This window comes from Mobula hypostoma, chromosome 6 (assembly GCF_963921235.1).
Source record: "Mobula hypostoma chromosome 6, sMobHyp1.1, whole genome shotgun sequence".
NCBI classification, from domain to species: Eukaryota; Metazoa; Chordata; class Chondrichthyes; order Myliobatiformes; family Myliobatidae; genus Mobula; species Mobula hypostoma.
This window is the reverse complement of record NC_086102.1, coordinates 33,947,997-33,975,439: the sequence shown is the minus strand read 5'-3', so window position 1 is coordinate 33,975,439 and position 27,443 is coordinate 33,947,997. Positions and strand designations below refer to the sequence as shown.

General features: G+C 41.1%; 1 protein-coding gene across 1 annotated transcript in view; it reads right to left on the bottom strand.

Moving 5' to 3' along the window:
• The window catches only part of tfg (trafficking from ER to golgi regulator), a 99,488-nt gene that overhangs the window by 29,861 nt on the left and 42,184 nt on the right, over positions 1-27,443 (bottom strand). The window contains exons 4-5 of the mRNA XM_063050548.1: positions 20,208-20,354; positions 6,162-6,329 (exon numbers count right to left, since the gene is read on the bottom strand). Coding sequence (XP_062906618.1) covers positions 6,162-6,329; positions 20,208-20,354 — 315 coding nt within the window. The remainder of the gene's footprint in view (positions 1-6,161; positions 6,330-20,207; positions 20,355-27,443) is intronic.

The following is a 27,443-nucleotide window of genomic DNA, read 5'->3' as shown; positions in this document are numbered from 1 at the left end:
ATATAAGCTCATTCAGAATAGTAATATATATTGGCATTGAAGTGAAGGAAAATAAGTTAAATAGTGGGTTACATAGGTTGCCTATAGCAGTATGAAGTGCAGGGAACTTCACTCTCCACTCCGTCACAAAGTTGTTATAGAAATGATTACTTCACCAGTAAAAAGACCAAAAAACCATTAGATGCAAGAGCAGAGTTAGGCAATTTGACCCAATGAGTTTGCTCCATCATTTCACCGTGGCTGATTTATTTTCCAATACCACTCTCCTGCCTTCTCACTGTAATGTTTTTAATCAAGAACCTATCAACCTCCACTTGAAATACACCCAATGTCTTGGCCTTCACAGCCTATCTAGGGCAGCAAAACTAATCCAAAATCAAAACAATTGCCGCTTGCCTGTGACCGTATGGACTGTTATCCTTGTGTGATGCAAACAGAACTCCAATGATTGCTCCAAAACTTGGATCCGTTATTTCATCCTTTATTAGCAATAAGCAAACATACAATTAAGCATTACCTCAGCGAAATTAAGTGGTCAGCAAAAGATACGACCTCTGCCAGTCTCCAGCTACAAAATGCCACAAAATAAGCAAGAATATGTAATTTATTCCCTTCACTTTTACCACACCCCCACTAGTTGCCATAACAATCCCTGCAACACAGAATACAATGCACATAGAGAACAGTTACATGACTCCTACAAGTTCCACAGATTCACCACCTTCTGGCTAAAGTAATTCCTCATCTCTGCTGAATAAAAAAATATCAAGAATGCACATATTATCACCCCAAGAAAACTGTAGCAGCTGATAAGAGTCCAATACAACACAACATGCACAGCTGAAATGAGACACAAAAAGTTGGAAATCCTCAGTAAGCAACATCTGTGGTCACCATAAGAAAGGAATGAAATATTTTATGTGCAAACTGAATCCAAATGTTCTCTGTACAGGTGCTGCCTGTCCTGCTGTTTCCGGAATATTCTGTTATTCTTTCACATTTCCAGCATCTGTGTTTTTTTTAAACTTTTCCACATACACAGCTGAAGGTCTGTTGTTCAGACAATAATAAATCCACTGACATTACATCAGGTCCCTTGAGACACTGCAGCCAGCAACTTAAGTCAAGCGGTCATTCCAAAAGATTTCCTTGCTTAGGGACTTTTTTTAAAAAATGGACATAGTGAATTGATTAGTTTCTCTTCTCCAGAATCCACCCCCCCCCCCTTGTTTTCTGTGGAACTGCATTCTGATGAAATACAATGTTAGTAGGTTCCCAACACTTTTCCTTAAATGGCACATGTCCATAATGCAAGTTTGTTCGAAAAACGTTGAAGAGAATCTTTATTTGTTGTTTCTTTAAGTTTGTGGGCATGGTTTTGGAAACAGTGTGGGGAGTTAGGGGTCATGGATGAGGGAGAGTTAAAAGTCATAGAAAGTTAGGGGCAGAGGCCAGAGGCCAGAGTCCAGGTTAGCCAGTACAGCATCAAAGGCCACTGATCCAAGGAAGGAAGTTGGGTCAGCAGGGGCTAAGGATGTAGACCAGAGATTCGAGGTCAAGGGCAGAGGTCGGAAGGACCCGAGGATGAGGACCTAAGACACCCAAGGTTGCGGGTCCTTATGGGGTAGGTCCAGAGACATGAAGTTAGTCAGCAGATCCAAATGCTGGACTCCAGTGATCCCCAAGGACAAAGATTGGGCCACTGGAAATGAAGACCCATGATCCAAGATCAGCGGGCCCTGAGAGCATGTATTGGTGATCACATGGAGGATGGGGTGGTGTGAGGGGTAGAAATCAGTTTGTTTTGCTATTGTTACACCTGGGTTAACATAGCAGCCATAATGGAATTGCAGAAGACTTGATGGGCCAAATGGCTGCTACTTTTAATTCTCTTCAGAAGGATCTCCCTGCTTCTGCACCTCTTTTAGAACTGTTTTTATACTGTTTTGACTTCTTCCTACCAAATTAATCACATATTTCTCCACTTTAACATTCACCTGCCATGCAACTACCATTCCACCTGCTTATATCTTGCTGCAATCTATCAGTATCCTCACAGCTCATAATCCCTGCCAGTTTTGTGTCTTCCATCAATTTGGAAATTGTGACAAGCACCCCCCCCCCACCCCCAGTCTTGATCATTGATATAAATCAGAAAAGGCTGTGGTTTCAACACTGATCCCTAGGTCTCTCCAATCTGAAAAAACAATCATGCCCCATGACCCTCTGGAATTCATCCAAATTCACATTCATGCATCTCTTGTATGCTACAAACTTCAATTTGCTGATAATGCAGCACCATATCTCTCTGAAATTTCATGAACACAATAGCTGCTTTGCTCTCCAAATTCTTTCCCACCAGTTTGGTTAAATTAAATGGCTTGAAGTTTCTGTGTTTGTTATTCCTTTTTTTGGAACAACAGAGTAACATTTGATACTCACTGGTCATCTGGAACCACTCCTACATGCAACCAGAGAAAGGTTAAGGTCAGTACCCTTGTGATTTCCTCCCCTACTCTCAAAGTCCAATGATGCTATCCATCCAGTTCTGCTGATCTACCTACATAATTGCATTCAATCTTTCTAATACCTCAATGCAAACCTATTTTTAAACACACAAACAACAGGAATTCTGCAGATGCTGGAAATTCAAGCAACACACATCAAAGTTGCTGGTGAACGCAGCAGGCCAGGCAGCATCTGTAGGAAGAGGTGCAGTCGACGTTTCAGGCCAAGACCCTTCGTCAGGACACCTTCAAAGGGTCCTGACGAAGGGTCTCGGCCTGAAACGTCGACTGCACCTCTTTTAAACACACAGTTAATTCTGAAAATTTGTTGTTATTTATTCCCCAGTCCCAAGAGTTCAGCAGCTGACTCACTGAGTGATCTTTTCCACACTGCCATTAAATTCATCAGGTCCTACTTCCCATGCACCCTTTCAACTGATCCAAATTCTTTAAATTTACATGGTTCACTGGAAAATGTATTATATTACTGTATAATTTTGGCAAAAGGGAATTAAAGGTATCACATTTTCAGAAGGGAGTCTAGCACCTGTTGTACATTCCCACAAAATCTTAGCAAAGCAAAATCATAAATCCCCAAATGACAGTCTAAAAATCTGACTCAATCCAACTGCCAAGTTTTCAAATGATATTAAGAAAGCAAACACATGAAGCCTCATTGATTTGTTCAAACTATTGGCCCAACGTTCAGCAGGTTCTTTACATGTACACTGCACTGAATACTGTCTCACTGCCACACCTTGACTATTGAAGTGCAAATACAAGTGTAAATAGTAGATCCATTTTGTGACTCTAAATTTTAACCAAAAATGATTCTGTTGCAAAGTACAATGATGGTTTCCAGAGTTCCCTACAGCTAGACTTCTGCCAGGTCACAGATCTGTGTCAGCCTAAGGTTGATCTATTACAGTGCCTGGTCATATTTGACAAATCCACTAATTAGCCTAAGCAAAAACTATTTAAAAAAAGGTGAAAGTAAGTTATCTTATACACAAACCTACAAAAGAGTTCAGAATGTAACTTGAGACCACACAAATTCAATGGCCATTTAAATACAATTAAGAGATAAGTTTTACTGCCAAAGAAATAAATAGTCAAACAATATTAAGCCAAGGACCTAATGTACTTTGCCAGCATAATCTCTCTGTGTTCAGTCAATAAAACTGTTTATGATTTTCTTTCCATTGCAAAACTCTTGCCATTGGAAGACAACTTCATTTGTCTATTTATCATAGCTAACACATGCAAAGATTTCAATTACTTAAGCAAATCATTTCACCTGAACATACCAAAGATTCTCTGGATGCCATCACAGAACAACAGAATTATGAGCTAGATTTCCAGTTTCTTAAAAATTATTTTAAAAAAGGATTAATTGGCATTTGTAGAACATCCAATTCTTTAGTATAGAAGTGGCTAACAACTAACATTGACAATTTTACAGCCAAACAGATTTCACACCTTGTAGGAAGCACCCTATTCCACTATGAGCATTTTTGTCTCCTTCACGTTTCATCCATCAATATCCTTCTGATGTGTCTTTACTGGTTTTCAACTGACTACTTCCATTCTATTTCGTATTTCAATCTCATTTCCTATCCCACATATCGTACAAGCACACCTTCACCTTCCTTCCAGAATTACAATGGGGATCTCCTGTCTTCACCTTTCATCCCATCAGCCTCTATATTTGACAGATCTCCCACTGGCATTTCTGACATTTCCACCGTAATACCGCTACAAGAAATTCATCTCATTGTCAACATCAACACACATTCCTCCAGCCATCTTTCTTTTCCAAGCTGGGTCCTTCCAACCACAAAGTACTCTTTCCAGATGCACCAACAATTTGCATGTGCATACCTACCTCTGTCTGCATTACAGTCTTCTCTACTGAGGAGACCATATTCTGAAGAATTTACCCTGAGTTTCCTGATCCCTGTCACTTTAATTCCCTGTTGCTCTCCTACTCTCAAAACACATGTCAGGCTGCTGTTTATTGATTATAGCTTGATCTTCAATACCTCATCAAGCTTCAGAATCTGGGCCTCTGTAGCTCCCTCAGGAGCTGGATCCTTACTGGGAGAGCACAGTGAGTGTGAATCAGTAATGACATCTCCTTGCTGACAACCAATGCAGGTGCACCTCAAAGACATGTGCTTATCTCACTGCTCTACACTCATGGCTGTATGGCTAAGCAAAGCTCAAACACCCAAGATAAATTCACCAGTAACACCACTATTGTCGACAGAATTTCAGATGCGACAAGGAGGCCTACAAGAGTGAGACAGGTTGGCTGGTAAGCGGTGCTGCAACAACCTCAGACTTGATGTCAGCAACACCAGGAAACTGATTGTGAATTTCGGGAATGCAAAGTCCTCAAACCAGTCCTCATTGAGAGATCGGTGGTGGGAAGGGTAAGCACCATCAAGTCCCTCTTCATCAATGTCTTGGAGGATCTATCTTCAGCCCAACACATTGATGCCATCACACAAAAGGCACACCAGTATCTCAACCTCATTAGGAGTTTGAGGAGAATTGGTACGTCACCCAGAACTCTTGACAAATTTGCACAGATGTACAGTGCACAGCATTCCAATTGGTTGCATCATTAATTAGTCTGGAGGCTCCAATGCAAAGGACCACAAGAAGTTGCAGAGCGTTGTAAACTCTGCCAGCTTCATCATGGGCACAACCCTCATCACCATCGAGGAATCTTCAAGAGGTGGTGTCTCAAGAAGTACCAAAGCACCATCCATAATTAAGAACCCTCACCATCTGGGACATGTCCTCTTCTCATTATTAAAATCAGTGTCCTGAAAGGCCCCGCCCCCTCAGTATTTTAGGAATAGATTCTTCACCTCCATCATCAGATTTCTGAATGGTCCATGAACTCAGGTACACCACATCATTATTCCGTTTTTGTAACTTACAATAATTGTCCTGCACTGTACCACTGCCACAAACAATAAGTTTCATGAGATACATCAGTGATACTAAACCTGACTCTGAGTTCAGTTCCCAACTCCATTAACTATTCCAGTACCCATGCTCAGGAAACAGCAACTCACTTTCCATTAAGTCACAGTACACTCTTCTAGATTCAATAACCAGCTCGAGAGAAAGGACATGGATTTCCATCATCCACAGCATTTTACACTGTTAATTTTCAGCAGTAATTCTGCTTTTCAAATTTACACTTCCGAAACTGACATCTTCTTTCTTCGCTTGCCCCACTTTCCGTCACAGTTTTATCATTTAACTTTTCCTACATCGTAGCCCTATTGCAAACATTCACTTTGTTCACTCTTCTCATTCCTCTTTGCTTGGAATCTTAACTCTTTATTACGACTGATGAATTGACCTGAAATTTTAACTCTCTCTCTAAATACATTCTGTATGACTTAGTTTTTCCAACAAGTCAATTATTCTTTCAGGTTTTCAGCAACTTCCGTGTTTAGTTATTGTATTTTTACATCATCAAATTTCTTGAAACTTAACTTTGAGAATTACTTTAGTATGACTCTATTTGCTTTAGCTGGCCCTGGGTACTTTTAAAACTGCAACTACAGAAACTGTTTGAATGAAAAGCTCTTCCTTTTAATTACTGCTATAATACTAATTCAAGAAACCTACCAGAGACCTGGTCTTCAGTCAGGCCAAATGATGACATAACATTTTTGTTGATTTCATCTTGATTTTTTAAAGGATCAAAGGCAGACATACTGGCAGCACTGACAGGAACTGGCTGCTTGATTGTGGAGTCTGGTGCCACAGTCTTTCCATCCCTTCCATCAACTGCATCTGTAACAAAGCACAATAATAAAAATGCATCTTCACTATATATTAAATTACTGACATCTAAATATATCAGGATCATAACCAGATTTCTCAGCAGCTTTCGTTAAAAACTGCAAACCTAAATAAAGAAAAAAAACAATAATGGTGGGAAAAGGAAAAGAGTGTTTAAAAACATTATAGGCATATGACACATATTTCACTTCTGTTGGTTATATCTGTACACTGCTGGATGCTGAACTCCTTCATAAACTAGTCACGTAGTTTTATTGCTATGCTATGATAACATCATTATTAGCAGCTTAGATGCAATTCCATATAATAATGGAAATCATTCTTGCAACCTGTTAAACTGGTTAAAAGTTATTAAAGAGTAGTCACCACAAAAAATATCATCAATCTTAATACACAGAAATACAAGAAAACAGGAACAAAAGATCAGATCCAACAATCCTGCCCTGAAATATAATGTGATCATAGCTAATCTATGCCAGGCTCAACTCATCTTCTATGTCATTTTGCCATACCCCTCTGAACTTCCATTCAACAATTATTCGTCCATTTTAAATATTTCTACCACTCAGTGGAACTGAGTACTCCAGAGATTTACCACGCTCCCGGGGAAGGAAAATTTTAAGTACTAAGTTTTAGAAGACAGGCTTCCTTGTCTTGTTATGTCCCTTGTTCAAGTCTCCCACACCAGTGAAAGCATCTCAACATCCAGCCTGTCAATTCTCCCTGGATCTTACATGCCTGAATAAGGTCACTGGTCATTCACCTCAACAGTCAAACTAAAGATCTGCAATAAATGATGATTTACAAAAACAAATGAAATATAATCCTAGAGGTAATGCCATTTTAGGTGAACACTGAAAACCAAGCAGTAAGCTCAGTCAAACTTATTTGAATCAAGACACAAGTAATCAAGGAAAGCTCTCCCTTCCTTCAGAGCAGACACCATTAAACTTGATGGCCAAGCATTTTTTGATTGAAGCTCTTAATGTTGGTAATCAGCTTGGAGATTTACAAAGATGTTGCCAATACTCAAGGGATTGGATAGTTTGCTTTAAATGATCCATGTGCACTGAAGTTACCCTGATTGGGAAAAAAAACATACACTTTTGGGTAAACTTAACCAAATTGTATTCATTAAAATTATTGGCATATGCACAAAACTATACCTTCCCACAGAACGCTCTTTCCTTCATGGAACTAACAGATAAGTCTTTTACAAAATAGTGCAATCCTGAAACATGCCTTCGAAAACAATCTATAATAATAGAAACATAATACCAGACAACAAAAACAGAATCAAGTACACAATTAGTGTTCTGACGCCTGAAAAGATACATCAAGAATGCAGACATATTAGATCTTGCCAAGGTAAATTTTCTGCAAGTTCCTGGGGCAACAAACATTGTTAAGATTAAGTAGACAAATATTCCATAGATTAAATGGGACATAGAGCAACCACAGGCCATTTTTTGCAGCAATTATAGTTTTCTCAAGCCTCTTCTCATTCTTTCTCATCTAGTTAACTTCCCTCAGTTATCCATTTTAGCTTCTCTATAGATATACTAGCAACTGTAGGTCTCAACTACACTCTTGTACGCTACATATGTGTTTTACTTTATCCTTTATGTCTGTATTGTATGAGCAATTTCCACAACAAGAAATTAAGGAAAGCATTTTAATCCATCTTTAGCAATCAGTGTACTTGTACATTCCATTAATTTTGCAGCAAAATTTGGGATTTCTGAACACCACCGAAAAGCTCATGATTATTAACACAGGTGGCTCAATTTTCATAACAAATAATAAAAGAACTGTTATTTCTTCAGCGGTTTGATCAGGGCACAACTACGCAAGCGTGAGGACGTCAGCCAGTGAGAACAGCAAGAAGAGTTTAAAAGGAGACACCTTATTGAGTGGGCATAGGAGGAGCGGGCAACAGAGTAGGAAGGCTTTGGCTCACCGGGGTTTAGGCGATAACGGGTCGAGGCAAGGTAGGTGTTCTGTGTAGAATACATACAGGAAGAATGTGTGTGAGGCTGATGTCCTGAGCTCGGTGTCAGATATGGGAAATCCAAGAGAGTCCCAGCCTCCCAGACGGCCACATCTGCACCAGGTGTGTCAAGCTGCAGCTCCTTAGGGACTGTGTTAGGGAACTGGAGATGCGGCTTGATAACCTTCGTCTGGTCAGGAAAAGGTGAGGAGGTGATACAGAGGAGCTATAGGCAGGGTAATCAAACCGGGGCCTAGGGAGACAGGTAAGTGGATAACAGTCAGGTGAGGGAAGGGCAGGAGTCAGACGCTAGAGAGTACCCCTGTGGCTGTACCCCTTGGCAATAAGTAATCCCGCTTGAGTACTGTTGGGGGGGGACGGCCTACCTGGGGGAAGCAATAGTGGCCGCGCCTCTAGCACAGAGCCTGGCCCTGTGGCTCAGAAGGGTAGGGTAAGGAAGAGAATGGTAGTAGTGACAGGGGACTCTATAGTTAGGGGGTCAGACAGGCGATTCTGTGGATGCAGGAGAGAAGCACGGATGGTAGTTTGCCTCCCAGGTGCCAGGGTCCAGGATGTTTCTGATCACGTCTACAATATCCTGAAGTGGGAAAGAGAACAGGCAAAGGTCGTAGTACATATTGGTACCAACGACATAGGGAGGAAAAGGGAGGAGGTCCTGAAAGCAGACTACAGGGAGTTAGGAAGGAAGTTGAGAAGCAGGACCACAAAGGTAGTCATCTCGGGATTACTGCCTGTGCCATGTGACACCGAGCTTAAGAATCGAGTGAGGTGCAGGATAAATGCATGGCTGACAGATTGGAGCAGGGGACAGGGATTCAGATTTCTGGATCATTGGGACCTCCTTTAGGGCAAGAGTGACCTGTACAAAAAGAACGGATTGCACTTGAATTCCAGGGACCAATATCTTGGTGGGGAGATTTGCTAAGGCTATTGGAGAGAGTTTAAACTAGGATTGCTGGGGGATGGGAACCAAACTGAAGAGACAGAGGAAGAGGCCGTTGGCTCGCAAATACAGAAAGACAGTGTGAGAGGGAGAATAGGCAGGTGATAGAGAAGGGACATGCTCAGACCGATGGTTTGAGATGTGCCTATTTTAATGCAAGGAGTATTATGAACAAAGAGGATGAGCTTAGAGCTTGATCAGTACATGGAGCTATGATGTTGTGGCCATTACAGAGACTTAGATGGCTCAGGGGCAGGAATGGTTACTTTGAGTGCCAGGCTTTAGATGTCTCAGAAGGGACAGGGAGGGAGGCAAAAGAGGTGGGGACGTGGCACTGTTGATCAGCGATAGTGTCATGGCTGCAGAAAAGGAGGAAGACATGGAGGGATTGTCTATGGAGTCTCTATAGGTGGAAGTTAGGAACAGGAAAGGGTCAATAACTACTGGGTGTTTTTATAGACCACCTAATAGTAACAGGGACATCGAGGAGCAGATAGGGAGACAGATTTTGGAAAGGTGTAATAATAATAGGATTGTCGTGGTGGGAGATTTTAATGTCCTAAATATCGATTGGCATCTCCCTAGAGTGAGGGGATTAGATGGGGTGGAGTATGTTAGTGTGTTCAAGAAGGTTACTTGCCACAATATGTAGATAAGCCTACAAGAGGAGAGGCTGTACTTGATCTGGTTTTGGGAAATGAACATGGTGAGGTGTCAGATCTCTCAGTGGGAGAGCATTTTGGAGATAGTGATCACAATTCTATCTCCTTTACCAGAGCGCTGGAGAGGGATAGGAACAGACAAGCTAGGAAAGCGTTTAATTGGAGTAAGGGGAAATATGAGGCTATCAGGCAAGAACTTGGAAGCATAAATTGGGAACAGATGTTCCCAGGGAAATGTATGGAAGAAATGTGGCAAATGTTCAGGGGATATTTGCCTGGAGTTCTGCATAGGTACATTCCAATGAGACAGGGAAAGAAAGGTAGGGTACAGGAACCATGGTGTACAAAGGCTGTTGGTAAATCTAGTCAAGGAGAAAAGAAAAGCTTACAAAAGGTTCAAAAAAACTAGGTAATGACAGAGATCTAGAAGATTATAAAGCTAGCAGGAAGGAGCTTAAGGAAGAAATTAGGAGAGCCAGAAGGGGCCATGAGAAGGCCTTGGCGGACAGGATTAAGGGAAACCCCAAGGCATTCTACAAGTATGTGAAGAGCAAGATGATAAAACGTGAGAGAATAGGACCAATCAAGTGTGACAATGGAAAAGTGTGTATAGAACCGGAGGAGATAGCAGAGGTACTTAATGAGTACTTTGCTTCACTATTCACTACGGAAAAGGATCTTGGGGATTGTAGGGATAACTTACAGTGGACTGAAAAGATTGAGCATGTAAATATTAAGAAAGAGGATGTGCTGGAGCTTTTGGAAAGCATGTTGGATAAGTCACCGGGACTGGATGAGATGTACCCCAGGCTACTGTGGGAGGTGAGGGAGGAGATTGCTGAGCCTCTGGCGATGATCTTTGTATCATCAATGGGGAGAGTAGCAGATGTTGTTCCGTTATTCAAGAAAGGGAGTGAAGATAACCCAGGAAATTATAGACCAGTGAGTCTTACTTCAGTGGTTGGTAAGCTGATGGAGAAGATCCTGAGAGGCAGGATTTATGAACATTTGGAGAGGCATAATATGATTAGGAATAGTCAGCATGCCTTTGTCAAATGGTGAATGCAGCAGGCCAGGCAGCATCTCTAGGAAGAGGTACAGTCAACATTTCGGGCCGAGACCCTTCGTCTAGTCCTGACAAAGGATCTCGGCCCGAAACGTCGACTGTACCTCTTCCTAGAGATGCTGCCTGGCCTACTGCGTTCACCAGCAACTTTGATGTGTGTTGCTTGAATTTCCAGCATCTGCAGATTTCCTCGTGTTATGGCTTTGTCAAAGGCAGGTCATGCCTTACGAACCGGAGTGAATTTTTTGAGGAGGTGACTAAACACACTGATAAAGGTAGAGTAGTAGATGCAGTGTATATGGATTTCAGAAAGGCATTTGAGAAGGTACCCCAAGCAAGGCTTCTATAAATAGTAAGGAGGCATGGGATCCAAGGGGACATTGCTTTGTGGATCCAGAACTGGCTTGCCCTCAGAAGGCAAAGAGTGGTTGTAGATGGGTCATATTCTGCATGGCGGTCAGTCAACAGTGGTGTACCTCAGGGATCTGTTCTAGGACCCCTACTCTTCGTGATTTTTATAAATGACCTAGATGAGCAAGTGGAGGGATGGGTTAGTAAATTTGCTGATGACACAAAGGTTGGGAGTGTTGTGGATAGTGAGGAGGGCTGTCAAAGAGGTTACAGTGGGACATTGATAGGATGCAAAACTGGGCTGGGAAGTGGTAGATGGAGTTCAACCCAGATAAGTGTGAGGTGGTTCATTTTGGTAGATCAAATATAATGACAGAATATAGTACAGGTGTCCTCCGCTTTTCGAACGTTCGCTTTACGAAACCTCACTGTTACGAAAGACCTACATTAGTTACCTGTTTTCGCTAACAGAAGGTGTTTTCACTGTTACGAAAAAAAGCAGCGCGCGCCCCGAGCAGCCGCTCTCTCCCGGATTCGGAACTGCATTCTCGCCGGCATTGCTTAAACACGTGCCTGTAAGCATCTGTTAGCAAGATGAGTTCTAAGGTATCGGAAAAGCCTGAAAGAGCTTATAAGGGTGTTACACTTAGTGTAAATCTAGACATAACTAAGCATTTCAATCGTGGTGAACGAAGTAAGGACAAAGTGAGTTTGGCTTGTGGAAGTTGACAAAGATGATGTTGAAGAGGTTTTGGCATCCCATGACCAAGAACTGATAGATGAAGAGCTGATACAATTGGAAGAGGAAAGGATACTGAATACAGTAGCGAACGGACTGAAAGTGAAGTCGTCCAGGAACCGAACGTGAAGCAACTGTGTGAGATTTTCGCTGCAATGATAAAGTACGACTTTAGTTTTGAAAGGGTACGTCGGTTTACGGCATATTTGCAGGGTGGTTTGAGTCCTTACAAAGAACTGTATGATCTAAAAATGCACGAGGCTAAGCAGTCAAGCAAGCCTTCCACATCAGCCACAGCAGACAACGAACCTTGACCTTCGACATCGAGGCAAGCAGTCATAGGAGAAGATGACCTGCCTGCCCTGATGGAAACAGACGACACCCCAGTGTCCCACCACCCCAACCCCCGGGCCGCGGACAGATACCGATCCGCAAAGAATGCAGCGGTAGCCGGGAGGCACCCAGCACATCTTTAAGAAAAAAAGCCAAAATAAACAAGCTAATTAATTAGGTGCTGCCCAGCACCTAATTAATTAGCTTGGTTATTTTGGCTTTTTTCTTAAAGATGTGCTGAGTGCATCCTGGCTACCGCTGTACCACTGCATGCTTCGTGGATCGGTATCGGGTCGCTGCCCGGAGGGTGGGGGCCACTGCACCACCCCAACCTCCGAAGACTCAGCCTAACACACCATCATCAGTGTGCTCGATGTCTTCCCGATTCCTGTGATACTACACTGTACATACATTATTTCTACTTTATATAGGTTGTGTGTTTTTAGTTGTTATTTGGTATGATTTGGCAGCTTCATAGCTTAAAGGTTACTGGAGAGAGTGTTTTTGCCAACGGCACTTGCGCCGTGTTTCTGCTGAGAGCGCTTGCGTGAGATTTTCGCTACGGAGAACAGTGCAGCAATGATTGTGGACAAGTATTTCTGCTTCATATTTCTGCTGTGTATTCATCATATCATTCCTGCTTTTACTATATGTTACTGTTATTTTAGGTTTTATGTGTTATTTGGCATGATTTGGTAGGCTATTTTTGGGTCTGCAAACGCTCACAAATTTTTCCCACACAAATTAATGGTAATTGCTTCTTCACTTTATGACATTCCGGCTTACGAACCGTTTCATAGGAATGCTCTACCTTCGGATGGCGGGGGAAACCTGTATTAATGGTAAGACTAGTGGCAGTGTGGAGGATCGGAGGGATCTTGGGGTCCGAGTCCGTAAGACACACAAAGCTGCTGTGCAGGCTGACTCTGTGATTAAGAAAACATACGATGTATTGGCCTTCATCAATTGTGGGATTGAGTTTAGGAGCCAAGAGATAATGTTGCAGCTATATAGGACCCTGGTCAGGCCCCACTTGAAGTACTGTGGTCAGTTCTGGTCGCCTCACTGCAGGAAGGATGTGGAAACCATAGAAAGGGTGATTTACAAGGATGTAGCATGGATTGGGGAGCGTGCCTTATGAGAATAGGTTGAGTGAACTCAGCCTTTTCTCCTTGGAGCGGTGGAGGATAAGAGTTGACCTGATAGAGGTGTACAAGATAATGAGAGGCATTGATCGTGTGGATAGTCAGAGGCTTTTTCCCAGGGCTGAAATGGCTAACACGAGAGCGCACAGTTTTAAGGTGCTTGGAAGTAGGAACAGAGGAGATGTCAGGGGCAATTTTTTTTTTAACGCAGAGAGTCGTGAGTGCATGGAATGGGCTGCAGGCAACAGTGGTGGAGGCAGATACCATAGGGTCTTTTAAGAGACTCCTGGACAGGTACATGGAGCTCAGAAAAATAGAGGGCTATGGGTAACCCTAGATAATTTCAAAAGTAAGTACATGTTCAGCACAGCATTATGGGCCGAAGGGCCTGTATTGTGCTGTAGGTTTTCTATGCTCTACGTTCTAAAAAAGTTAACTTTTTCAGCTACTTTAAAAGAAATGCTAGAGGAACTCAACCAGTCAATACATAATTCTAGAAAAGGAAAGCAGTCAACATTTCTGGTCAATAGGTCAGATTCCAGCATCTGCAGTTTTATCTTGTTTTCCAAAACTTTTTAGATTGAAGACCCTTCATCAGAACTGGCAAAGAGATGAAACAAGTTAATCTGAAGTTACACCCTGGGTAAGGGAAGAATAGACAGGACAAAAGGAATAAATGATAAGAGTGAAGCTACAGTTGCTGTGAAAATAAGAATGTGGCAAAAGATAAATGAAAATCAAGCAGCTGTCGATGTTGGAAATCAGAAATAAAATAAGAAAATGCTGGAAATACTCATGGAGGTGGCAGCTTGCATGGAAAGAGAAATTGAGTTAATATTTCCAATCAAAGAGACTTCAACCCTCAGCTTAAAATTGTTTTCTCTTTTCCAATTCTGGCAAAGTATCGTCAATCCTTTTCCACAGAAGCTACCTGATTTTCAAAATCAGCTTTTTGTTTTTATTTCAGATTTCCAGCAAATGCATCTTTATTTATTTAGTTTAATTACTTTTAATCAACAATTTTCATTCATTTCTCAAATTAGTTTCAACAACATGAAGCTATACAGCACATTTTCCAGAAAGGATTCAACATTTGGAGCTATGGGATTAAATACAACCTTCAGTAATTTGTTTATAATCAACTTGGAAGAACAAAAATATGGTATACAAATTAAAATTAGGATAGCCATTAATGTGGGATGTCACTGGAAATGCAGGAAGCTCAAACAGATATACAAATATATTTCATCAGGAGCACCAGTGCACCTGCTTGTTAATACACATATCTAATCAATCATGTGGCAGCAACTCAATGCATATAAGCATGCAAACATTGTCAAGAGGTTCTGTTGTTGTTTAGACCAAACATCAGAATGCAGAAGAAATGTGATCTAAGTGACTTTGAACGTGGAATCATTGTTGGTGCCCGACAGGTGGTTTGAGTATCTCAGAAACTGTTAATCATCTGGGGTTGTCACACACAACAGTCTCTACAGTTTATAGAAAATGGTGTGAAAAATAACAAGCATCTAGTGAGAAGCAGTTCTCTGGGTGAAAACCCTTGTTACTGAGAGAGATCAGAGGAAAATGATCAGATTGGTTCAAGCTGATAGGAAGGTGATGGTAACTCAAGTAATCACACATTATGACAGTGGTGTGCAGAAGAGCATCTATGAATGCACAATACATCAAACCATAGTGTGGATGGGTACAGCAGCACAAGACCACACCGGGTTCCACACCTGTACCTAAGAAAGTGGCCACTGAGTGTAGTTCTACATCTTGTATCTACAGACTTACCGTATAATCTTCTAAAGCAAGAAAAAATCAACGTAAAAGATTCCTGTGTCAACATTCTGTGAAAATTGTTGCTGTTTGAGTGAGTGAGTTACCAAACTTTTCAAGGTATGGACAAAAAAATTGCATCTTTTTTCACTTATATATTTTTTATCTATAGTTAGTGCACAAATTTCCAATTGGACACTGGAATCTTATTGGTAAAATATGAAGAGTACAGCAACATTATTTACTACTCCTTACTGTCAGCGAAAAATCAAAAGCTTTTCTAGCTTATGTATCCATAGGTATGCTTTCCATTATTAGCATACATAAATGGTTGTAATATTTGTCTACTGAGATTCTTTGATAGATTTAATAACTGTTGGCCATGAAGGAAACAGAAGCATAGAAACATAGAAACAAAGAAACTCTACAGCACATTACTGCTAATCATCTGGGATTGTCAAACACAACAGTTACTTGTTCATCAGTCACTGAATGTAAGCATACAGGTACAGCAGGCAGTGAAGAAAGCTAATGGCATGTTGGCCTTCATAACAAGAGGAGTTGAGTATAGGAACAAAGAGGTCCTTCTGCAGTTGTGCAAGGGCCTGGTGAGACCCCACCTGGAGTATTGTGTGCAGTTTTGGTCTCCAAATTTGAGGAAGGACGTTCTTGCTATGAAGGGAGTGCAGCGTAGGTTCACTGGGTTAATTCCAGGGATGGCGGGAATGTCATATGTTGAAAGATTGGAGCAACTGGGCTTGTATACACTGGAATTTAGAAGGATGAGAGGGGATCTGATTGAAACATATAAGATTATTAAGGGATTGGACACGCTAGAGGCAGGAAACATGTTCCTGATGTTGGGGGAGTCCAGAACCAGAGGCCACAGTTTAAGAATAAGGGGTAGACCATTTAGAACGGAGTTGAGGAAAAATTTTTTCACACAGAGGGTTGTGGATCTGTGGAATGCTCTGCCTCAGAAGGCAGTGGAGGCCAAATCTCTGGATTCTTTCAAGAAAGAGTTAGATAGAGCTCTTAAAGATAGCGGAGTCAAGGGATATGGGGAGAAGGCAGGAACAGGGTATTGATTGTGGATGATCAGCCATGATCACAGTGAATGGTGGTGCTGGCTCAAAGAGCCAAATGGTCTACTCCTGCACCTACTGTCTATTGTCTATTACAGGCCCTTTGGCCCACAATGCTGTGCTGACCATGTAACCTACTCTAGAAACTACCTAGAATTTCCCTAGCACATAGCCCTCTATTTTTCTAAGCTCCATGTACCTAATTGTATCTGCCTCTACCACCTTCGCTAGCAGTGCATTCCACACACCCACTACTTTCTGTGTGAAAAACTTAACTCTAACATCCCACTTGCACCTACTTCCAAGCAGCTTAAAACTATGCCCCATCAGGTTACCTATTTCAGCTCTGGGAAAAAGCCTCTGACTACCCGCACAATCAATGCCTCTCATCATCTTATACACCTCCATCAGGTCATCTCTCATCCTCCGTCGCTCCAAGGAGAAAAGGTCAAGTTCACTCAACCTATTCTCATATGGCATGCTCTCCAATCCAGGCAACATCCTTGGAAATCTCCTCAGCACTCGCTCTATAGCATCCACATCCTTCATGAGGTGACCAGAACCGAACACAGTACTCCAAGTAGCATCTAACTAAGGTATTGTATAACAGTAACATTACCTCACAGCCCTTGAACTCAATCCCATGGTTGATGGAGGCCAACACATCATAAGCCTTCTTAACATCACTGTCAACCTGCGCAGCAGCTTTGAGTGTCCTATGGACATAGACCCCAAGATCTCACTGATCCTCCACACTGCCAAGAGTCTTAACATTAACATTATATTCTGCCTTCAAATTTGACCTACCGAAATGAACCACTTCACACTTATCTGGGTTGAACTCCATGTGCCACTTCTCAGCCCAGTTCTGCATCCTATCGATGTCCCGGTGTAACATTCGACAACCTTCCAGACTATCCACAGTACCCCCAACTTTTATAACATCAGTAAACGTACTAACCCACCCTACTTCCTCATCCAGGTCATTTATAAAAATCACAAAGAGTAGAGGTCCTAGAATAGATCCCTGCGGAACACCACTGGTCACCGACCTCCATACAGAACAAGAGCCATCTACAACCACCCTTTGCTTTCTGTGGTCAAGCCAATTCTGGATCCACAAAGCAAGGTCTCCTTGGATCCCATCCCTCATTACTTTCTGAATGAACCTCAAATGGAGAACCTTATCAAACACCTTACTGAAATCTATATACACTACATCCACTGCTCTACCTTCATCAATGTGTTTTGTTACATCCTCAAAGAATTCAATCAAGTTTGTAAGGCATGACCCCCTGCCCTTGACCATCCCTAATCAGATTACGTCTCTCCAAATGCTCATAAATCCCACCTCAGGATCTTCTCCAACAACTTGCCCACCACTGAAGTAAGGCTCACTGATCTATAATTTCCTTGGTTATCTCTACTCCCTTTCTTGAACAAGGGAACAACAAAAGAATTAAAATATGGAAGAAAACATTGAACTTGAATGGGTCTACGACAGTGGACCAGATGTCTCTGTTCCTGCTGTTTTGTGAAGCTACTCTCTAAATTCTATTTGTGAACTGATGAACTGATTTTTGCTCTGGGATAACTTAATCAGAGCAACTGAATGTGGACACAAGGGGTTTCTTGTATTATTCTGCCAAACTCAAGATCATTCTCAGATAAGCTGTTTATTGTGTACAATGGCAGGTTTGCAGAAGTAATCTCAGTGTCTGGGTGACCTGGTTTGACTGGTTTGAACCAGAGTTGAATAGTTAGAAGTCACATAAGGCACAAAGTTGTGTAGCCTTTGGCTGCATCCAATGGGAATCTAACACAAGTCAATCAGATGAACTCAAGACAACAAAATTGAAACAACATTTGAACTGATGAAGAAACAGTATAAGAATGAAGGGGTCTGATAGCAAAGCAGTGAGAATTTAGGGACCAACTATCACAAGGAAGAACCCCCATGCCAGGGGCTGAAAGGAAAAGGATCAACTGTCTGGTCAATGGGAAATCCCCTGTATCGATGTTATAAATTGGAAAAGTGGTCTGAGTGAGTACTAGTACAGAAGGAACAGTAGAATTCATGTTATAATTTGTCAGCCTGGGGTCAACACAGTTATATTGTTGGTTGTGTAGAGACAATAAAGTGTGAGCTTTAATTGAGAGTTGTGTAGTAAATTGCCTAACCTCAATGATGGTCAGCTACTAGTTGGTTTTGTGCATGTGCAAGCTCTGTTTCACCTTAAAACTTTGAAACTGTGCTCCTTCAAGATTGCTTCATATCAGTTCCAATACACAAATATAAAGGAGAATGAAATCACGGTTACTCCGGACCCAATGTCGCACAAAAGAAAACACAATAAGATAAAGACTACAATAATACACAATAAATATACATACTATACATTGGATAGCTTATATACATAGATTGTCACAGATTAAACAGAATAGAGATATGAATGGTGGCTCTTGTCAGCAGGCACTGGAAACTAAGTTTATGATTTTTTTAAGGTTGAGATCAACGGATTGTAGATAGATGTGAAAAAGTTATTGTGAGTAGATGGGATTGTGGAGTTGACGCAATAAATCAGAGGAACCATCATATTAAAAGCTAAAGCAGACTCAAAGGAGCAAGCAGACCACCGTTCCCAACTTCACTATATACTACTTGCTTGTCCTCCAATTTAAAGGAATATTTTCATTTTAATCCTTAAGCTCTTCTACAACATGAACAGAAATTTTGATATCATAGTCAAGGACTTCACAAGAACAAACAAAATAGGTGACAGATGTAAAAGGAGTGGTTAGTAAAATCTTGTTGAACTGGGCGGATATGGGGAAAACCTTAAAAGGGAAAGTAGAGGGGATAAGGGAGCGAACTGCAGTGCCTACAGCTTTTCCTCATCACGTTGCACATCACATCAGAGGAAAGGGTTGGAAGAGTGACATTTAATGTATAACTTTAAAAGAATCAAATCTTGTATCTCATTTTGTACTCTTGCCATCCTTTTTTGTCTTCATTTATTTGCATAGATCAATTATACCTATCTGATACATCTGGTAACTTGTAACATTACCAGCTGGCAATAAGGGCATGCATCAATTATGACATGAATACAAAAAGTTCCACTATTTCGCACATTATATCGCTGTTACTTAGAATTCAATAGAGACAATATCTCAAGCATTACATGTAAACAATTTTAAGATGAAAAGTATTATACCCTGTGATTTTGACTCATTATCAGATAGGGGGAGGGGAGGGAACGTCGACTCAGAGACCTGCCTTACATGAAATCTGTGTGGGGTGCCACTCCTCGCACAAACACTACAGCAATGTGTGGTTAAGTGCCTTGCTCAAGGACACAAACATGCTGCCACAGCTGAGGCTCGAACTAGCAACCTTCAGATCACTAGACGAACACCTTAACCATTTGGCCATGTGCCCAACACCAATTAGTTATCAGATAGGGAATAAGTAAATTGGAACATTCTTTTGTTGAACTCGATCGGATATTTTCTCAAACCAATATATTAGAAAGGATGTGAAAGCCATATGTGCTCCAATTGAACATGCGGGATTCAGTGTGCAGTAAGACCATTAAGTACTTCACACTTCCATTAAAGTATGTATGACTGTACTCAATTGAAAGTACATAAACTAATGATTAACTTCATGAAATGTGTAGATCTACAGATAATGAGAAAACAATGTTTAAAAGGAACAAAGAAGTCATGTCAATAATTCAACGTACCATTTTCAGAAATGTTGGCACAAAGATTTGGATCACTAGGTGGCTCCAAGCAATCCAGCAATCGGTTCACTTTATTCCGAAGCTCTATGAGTTCCCGGCGAAGATACTTAACTTGGTTTGACTCCAATGGCCGTGGCTGTCCATTCACTATTTCAAAAACAAAGAAAGATTACTTTGTACGTTATTTAAAATCGTAGGTGCTGAATACATGAAATAAAGAAAATCCTGGAAAACACTCAGCAAATCAGGCAGCATCTGTGGTAACAGAAACAGTGTTAACATACAAGACTGAAGCAACTTTGTTTTCCTTTCATATTGGAAGGCGGTTGCCTTGTTGTAGCGACTTATGTTGATCACTGTCTGACCAACCTTATAACCACACACTGCACCAATCAAGCCGTTCCTTGGTGAGCACCCACAGAACTCAAGAAGTCCTTACTTTTTCAACAAGCAGCAGCCTCAACTTAAGTAAACAAGTCCACACATTTAGATTCTCTGTAGCAAGAGATTTCTGAGAGAGACCCTGGGAAATAATGCATACACTAATTTAAGGTGGTGGTGGAGGGGAGGGGTTAAAAAATTATGATTAATTAAAACAAAGCAAACTGAAAAGTTACACTGTTTATTACTATTTGCTATTATTTGAATCACATTGAGACAATTTCTGAAAAAATGAGGTATTACTGCAAAATAATTAAGAGTTAGTGCTAGGGCCTATTTTTTTTTATTTCACCTTCCTCCCAATTACCCAGAATGGCTGCCAGGCTGCCCTTGTACCTCTACACCTGCTGTGCAAGGGCTTAGTGATACACCAAAGTGGCCTATACCCACACCCACTCAGAAAATAACTAGTGTGTAATGGGCCAGATAATCCAGCTCTATTTCTCGTTCAAGCAATTAGTACGCATGCATTCTTTATTTTTGTGTTTGATATTTGACTGAATTGCTCTTCTTTTATGCCTTGGGTAGGAGCTGGTGAAGACAGAACAACATAATTTCTATTTCTTTACCCTAAAAACAAGAAAAAATACAAATACATTTCAATGCCCTTTCCCTCTAGATACTAACCTGCTAGCATTTTCCAAAGAACAAAATAAAACAGTGGATTTTGGTTAAGTGGGACACATCGGGACTAGTATATTTTGCCCAATTAAGTGGCTGCCCCAATTAGCTAAAGTTTCATTAGAAATAGTTATAAAAGTATAAAAAAAAGACAAACTACTATTTAACTGAGTAGCAATTTAAGAAATATAGTACAAATTAGAACACTACCGATGCTACTAAAGTAGTACAAAACTGTGTATTAGTTCCTAATAATTATCAACGAAGTAATTCATCCATGCTGTGTATAGAGTCCAGGGAGGGGTAGCACCTCCGGTGAAGGGGCTGGTTGCGTCCATTCTGGGGCAGCTAACTCAGCTTTGGTCCCCAATGAACACTCAGCTCACCAATGAACTGGTGGCTCCAAGCAGCTGTTTTGCATACAACAGTGACCACACCTGACAGGTGGGCTAAATCAAGTGAAAGTAGCTGGTGGGCCTCATACCCCAGTGAAATGGGAACTTCCCTGTCTGAGCATGTAAAGTCAGTTCCAGTAGACAGGGCAGATGAGATAAACAGTAAGATCCAGCAGTCAAAAGGCAGTTCTGCAACACTTTGTGGAGAGTGAAGGGCAGGATAACATAACATGGTTATCCACTGAAACCAAGACCAACCCTAGTCTGAGATGACCAAATGTACCACTGGATACACACTTTGAAGGTCGAGAAAGTGGAACTGTCCCAATGCAACAGTTTTTCCATTTTAAAAACTCTCCTATACAAGTCACCATCATCATCGGATGCAATGGACAACCAACTCACTGCTGTGTTCTTCTTGTAAATGAACAAAATCAGTGTAGATTTTGCAGATAATGGACTACCTTCATACAATGCTTTTGATGACTGTGTCCTTCACCTTCATTGAAACATTCAAGATGATTGTTGATACATTCAAATCCTTCATAGTTCCTAACATGTTGAAGTAATGAATTAGTTTCATTTTCACTCCCGGCCATTTCTGGCATCGCCAAGCCTGAATGCTTGAAACCGCAGTGAGCAAAACCATTCTAAATTGCCTTATTGCTTATTTCTCTCCAACTATCAGTGACAAAAATCACTGCCTTTTGAGCACAAACACGTGCAAATGACCCCATTTTTAAAAACTGTTTGATCTAAGCAAGGTGTAGTGTCTAATGGCCACACAAGTTCACGTAACTAACTCTATTTAGAAATTATTTGGCAACAGTCTCCTGTCCAAATTAAGCAGCATAGTGTCCCAAATAAACGAAGGAAATCCTAGCTATTTTCTCAATTAGTCCTAAATAAGCAGTTTCACCGATTAACTGATCAACTAATTAACCAGAATCCACTGTTTTCCCAAATGAAAAATAATCCAGTCACCTGAAGAATAATGAAGGCAAGCATATTGAAGAACCTCCTAAACATCAAATAGCTCATCAATTTTTAACATTACCCAAATATTACTAATTACTGGTAATTTAAAAACTTTTCACCTCCCATACGAAACTCTGGTGAACAAGCAAAACTGTGTACTTAAAATTGGAGTAAATATACTGAGAATATATAACAAATAGAGGTAAAATAGTATCAACAATTAAGTTTTACTACTGTGGCTTCAACTGGGTGGGATTGGGGTCTTTAGAACACTTTGCTCTGTCTAAACAAGAATAATCATTTACTGTATTTATTATAATTACACTAAAATGAAGCACTCTTCACATGACATTCTTGGAAAGGATTCAAGATACAGCTTTAAAGCCAAAAAATGCCTTTCATTCATGTAGGTCAAGAGATCTCCCACAGAAAATAATACAGCTAAACTATCGGACTAACTGTACAGAAAGTATAGAATGAAAAACGGGAGATGTCTTAGATCAGTCAGCAACAGACAAATTAAAAAATATATCAAACAATATGCTCTATGCATGTTGTTATAGAACACCAACTTCAAAGTTCAAAGTACATTTCCTATCAAAATATGTATAATCATTCAATGTGATGAAGGTCATTCAGAATAGGTTAAAGAGTAACATTAAATGTGGTGTATTTGGATTTCAAGGCGCCAATTGTTAAGACAACAATGCAGAGGGTTGGGAAAAGACATTGTCATACAATGGGGCATAGATAATTAATACAGAACGGGTTGGATAAAAAGGGACACTCAAGAGAGGCTATCAATAGCTAGTTACGTATCACAGGGGCCAGTGCTTGTTCCTCAACTATTTACAACGTATATTGAAGATCTGACAAAGACAAAGTTATACTGTGTCCTGAAGATACAAAGATATGTGGTTTAGCAATTTGTAAGGAGGGCATGGAGACCCTATAAAAGAGACATAGATCAGTTAAATGAAAGAGAAAGAAGTTGCCAGAAAATCAACTGTTTTCCAATTTACATGGAAGAATGATAAATCAATTATTTAAATAGGGACTACAAAAGGATGACCTCATAATCTACCTCATTATGATCTGCCTGTACTGCAGTCCCTCTATAGCTATTGCACTTTATTTCCCATTCTACTATTGCTTTACTACCTCAATGCACTGTTTTCTACATATCTACAGATTTCTGAATGGAGGATGAAAGTATGATCAGCACCTCAGTATTTTCCCTCTCTTTTCTGCACAACTTATTTAATATATGTGTGTGTGTATGTGTGTGTATATATATATACACATACACGAATAAATAATTGGAACACAGTTCTTATTACTGTGTACTGCAAGGTACTACTGCTGCTGCAAAACAAGAAATTTCATGACAAATGCCGGTGATATTACACTCGACTGAGTTGAATGACTTGATCTGTATGAACAAGCTTGTCTCTATACCTTCATATATGCAACAATAAACCAATTCCAAAGGGAACCAGGGTTCCTAGTGCATGAAGCATATAGGATTGAGATGATGGTGCAGCAAATAATTCAGAAGGCTAACAGAATATTACTGTTTTATAAAACTGTAGTTCGACCACACTTGGAATATTGTATTCAGTTCTGGTTATCGCACTATAGGAAGGATGTGGAAGATTCAGAGCGGGTGCAGAGATTAACTCGGATGCTACCTGGACGAAAGGGATGTCTTATGAAGATAGGTTGAGTGAGCTAGAGCTTTCATCTTTGAAGTAAAGGAGAATGAGGTGACTTGATAGAGATGTACAAGATAATAAGAGGCATAGGTAGAATGGATAGTCAAAGACTTTTTTGTTCCTTTTTAACTCATTAAATGTTTGACAGTCTTTGTTGTGTGGGTTTTTTTATTTTATGGATTCTATTGTGCTTCGTTTTGTGGCTGCCTGCAAGAAGATGAATCACAAGGTTGTATATGGTATACATACTTTGATAATAAATGTACTTTGAGCTTTGAAATGCATATCACATCAAAGTTGCCGGTGACCGCAGCAGGCCAGGCAGCATCTATAGGAAGAGGTACAGTCGACGTTTCGGGCTGGGACCCTTCGTCAGGACTAACTGAAAGAAGAGCTAATAAGAGATTTGAAAGTGGGAGGGGGAGGGGGAGATCCAAAATGATAGGAGAAGACAGGAAGGGGAAAGATGGAGCCAAGAGCTGGACAGTTGATTGGCAAAAGGGATATGAGAGGATCATGGGACAGGAGAGCCCAGGGAGAAAGAAAAGGGGGAGGAGGGGGAAAACCCAGAGGATGGGCAATGGGTATAGTGAGAGGGACAGAGGGAGAAAAAGGAGAGAGAGAAAAAGAATGTGTGTATATAAATAAATAACGGATGGGGTACGAGGGGGAGGTGGGGCATTAGCGGAAGTTTGAGAAGTCAATGTTCATGCCATCTGGTTGGAGGCTACCCAGACGGAATATAAGGTGTTGTTCCTCCAACCTGAGTGTGGCTTCATCTTCACAGTAGAGGAGGCCGTGGATAGACATATCAGAATGGGAATGGGATGCGGAATTAAAATCTATGGCCACTGGGAGATCCTGCTTTCTCTGGCGGACAGAGCATAGGTGTTCGGCGAAACGTGTTGTGCATCAGGTCTCGCCAATATATAGAAGGCCACATCGGGAGCACTGGACGCAGTATATCACCCCAGCCGACTCTCAGGTGACGTGCTGCCTCACCTCTTGTACCCCATCCGTTATTTATTTACATACACACATTCTTTTTCTCGCTCTCCTTTTACTCCTTCTGTCCCTCTCACTATACCCATTGCCCATCCTCTGGGTTTTTCCCCCCCTCCCCCTTTTCCTTCTCCCTAGGCCTCCTGTCCCATGATCCTCTCATATCCCTTTTGCCAATCACCTGTCCAGCTCTTGGCTCCATCCCTCCCCCTCCTGTCTTCTCCTATCATTTTGGATCTCCCCCTCCCCCTCTCAAATCTCTTACTAGATCTTCTTTCAGTTAGTCCTGACGAAGGGTCTCGGCCCGAAACGTCAACTGTACCTCTTCCTATAGATGCTGCCTGGCCCACTGCCTTCACCAGCAACTTTGATGTGTGTTGCCTGAATTTCCAGCATCTGCAGATTTCCTCGTGTTTGCGTTTGAAATGCATAAGTTCACTTAGTTGATTTCTGGAATGAAGGGTTGACGACTTAAGAGAATTTGAACAGGCAAAGACTCGTCCAATGAAATTGAGAAGAATGAGAGAAATTTATAAAAAGGGTTGACAGTTTCATCATTTATCAAAAGGTTCTGCTGTTTTACTAAATCAATCTTATACAGTAGATTTGGCTGGAAAATTTAATCAACGTAACAGTACTCTCAGAAGTTAAGACAGGGGTAGAATGTTTCTCAGTTGTAATATAAACAAAAAAGAGACAGTACATACAGTGAATCATTTTAAAGAAAGAAAAATGTTAAACAAAGTTTTGGAAGACACCCAACAGAAAATTAGGCGTACTTATTCTGCACAGATTTACAATAAAGCCTCGCACAATGAAGTAGGTCCATTACTCAAATACAGAAAAAGGAAAATCAGATTTAAGCCACAAATGTAATTTTTATGGAAAATAAATTATTTGCCCAGAACTTTGATCTACATCGAACCATCAAAAGTATATTAGATTTTAATGGTAAAATCGGTCTCAAAACATATTTTAAAATAGTGTTTCTTTCAATATACAGGTCGACTTCCTATAATCCGGCACCATTGGGACCTGAGGAGTGCCGGATTAGTGAAAATGCAGAATTACGGAAGGATCACATTAAGCAATAGCTAACCGCCTCATCATACCTTTAAAACATCAAAGGATTCAAAGGTTCACTTAATGTCAGAGAAATGTATACGGCATGGACTAGAAGGGCCGAGATGGCCTGTTTCCGTGCTGTAATTGTTAATATACATCCTGAAATGCTTTTTCTTCACAACCATCTACAAAAATAGAGAGGTGCCCCAAAGAATGAACAACAATTAAATGTTAGAACCCCTAAGTTCTCCCTCCCTCCTGTGCGTAAGCAGCAGCGAGCAACAATCCCCCTCCCCACCGGCAAAAAATAAAACGCACCCGCTACCAGCACTCAAGCGTGAGCTAAGCAATAGCAAAGACACAGACTTGCAGTTACCCCAAAGACTACATTGCACTCGCAGTTACTGAGGGAATCCTCGTTAGTTTCTTTTCCTCCACTTAGTAATATGCTTAAATTCAACGGGTCGCCACGTCTGATCTGATTTCATAGGCAGAAGAGAACAGTGCGCCGGCTGGGCGACGTCAGAGGGCAATGCGCGACTCCCGGCAGGCGGACCAACCCAGCGCATGCCAGCACCCCCGCCGCTGGCAGGTGAGACGGGCAGGTGCCGGGCGGCCGCGCCTCACGCAGATGATATTAATAAATGCAGGAAAACAAGCAGGAATCGCCTGTCTGTGCTTACAAGAACACGCTAACACGTGAACAGATCTAGTGCAACCAAAACAATGCGCAGCAGATTGGTACGGTGGCCCGGAAAATTTGAAATTACAGTGGCACAGAAAATTTGAAATCAGTGCGGATTATCGAAGGAACCAGATTACAGGTAGTCAGATTAGTGAATGTCGACCTGTATTATCTTAAGTATTAGTGTCATAGTTTTAAAATGATTTCAATGATCATAACGTGTGAATGTACAGGTTGTTCTGTGCCACCCACAACCAGTTGGCTAAGAATATTACCACTGGCTAATTTGTCGTCAATCACACAGCTTGTAGCCCACTTCAAATCAGTGATACTT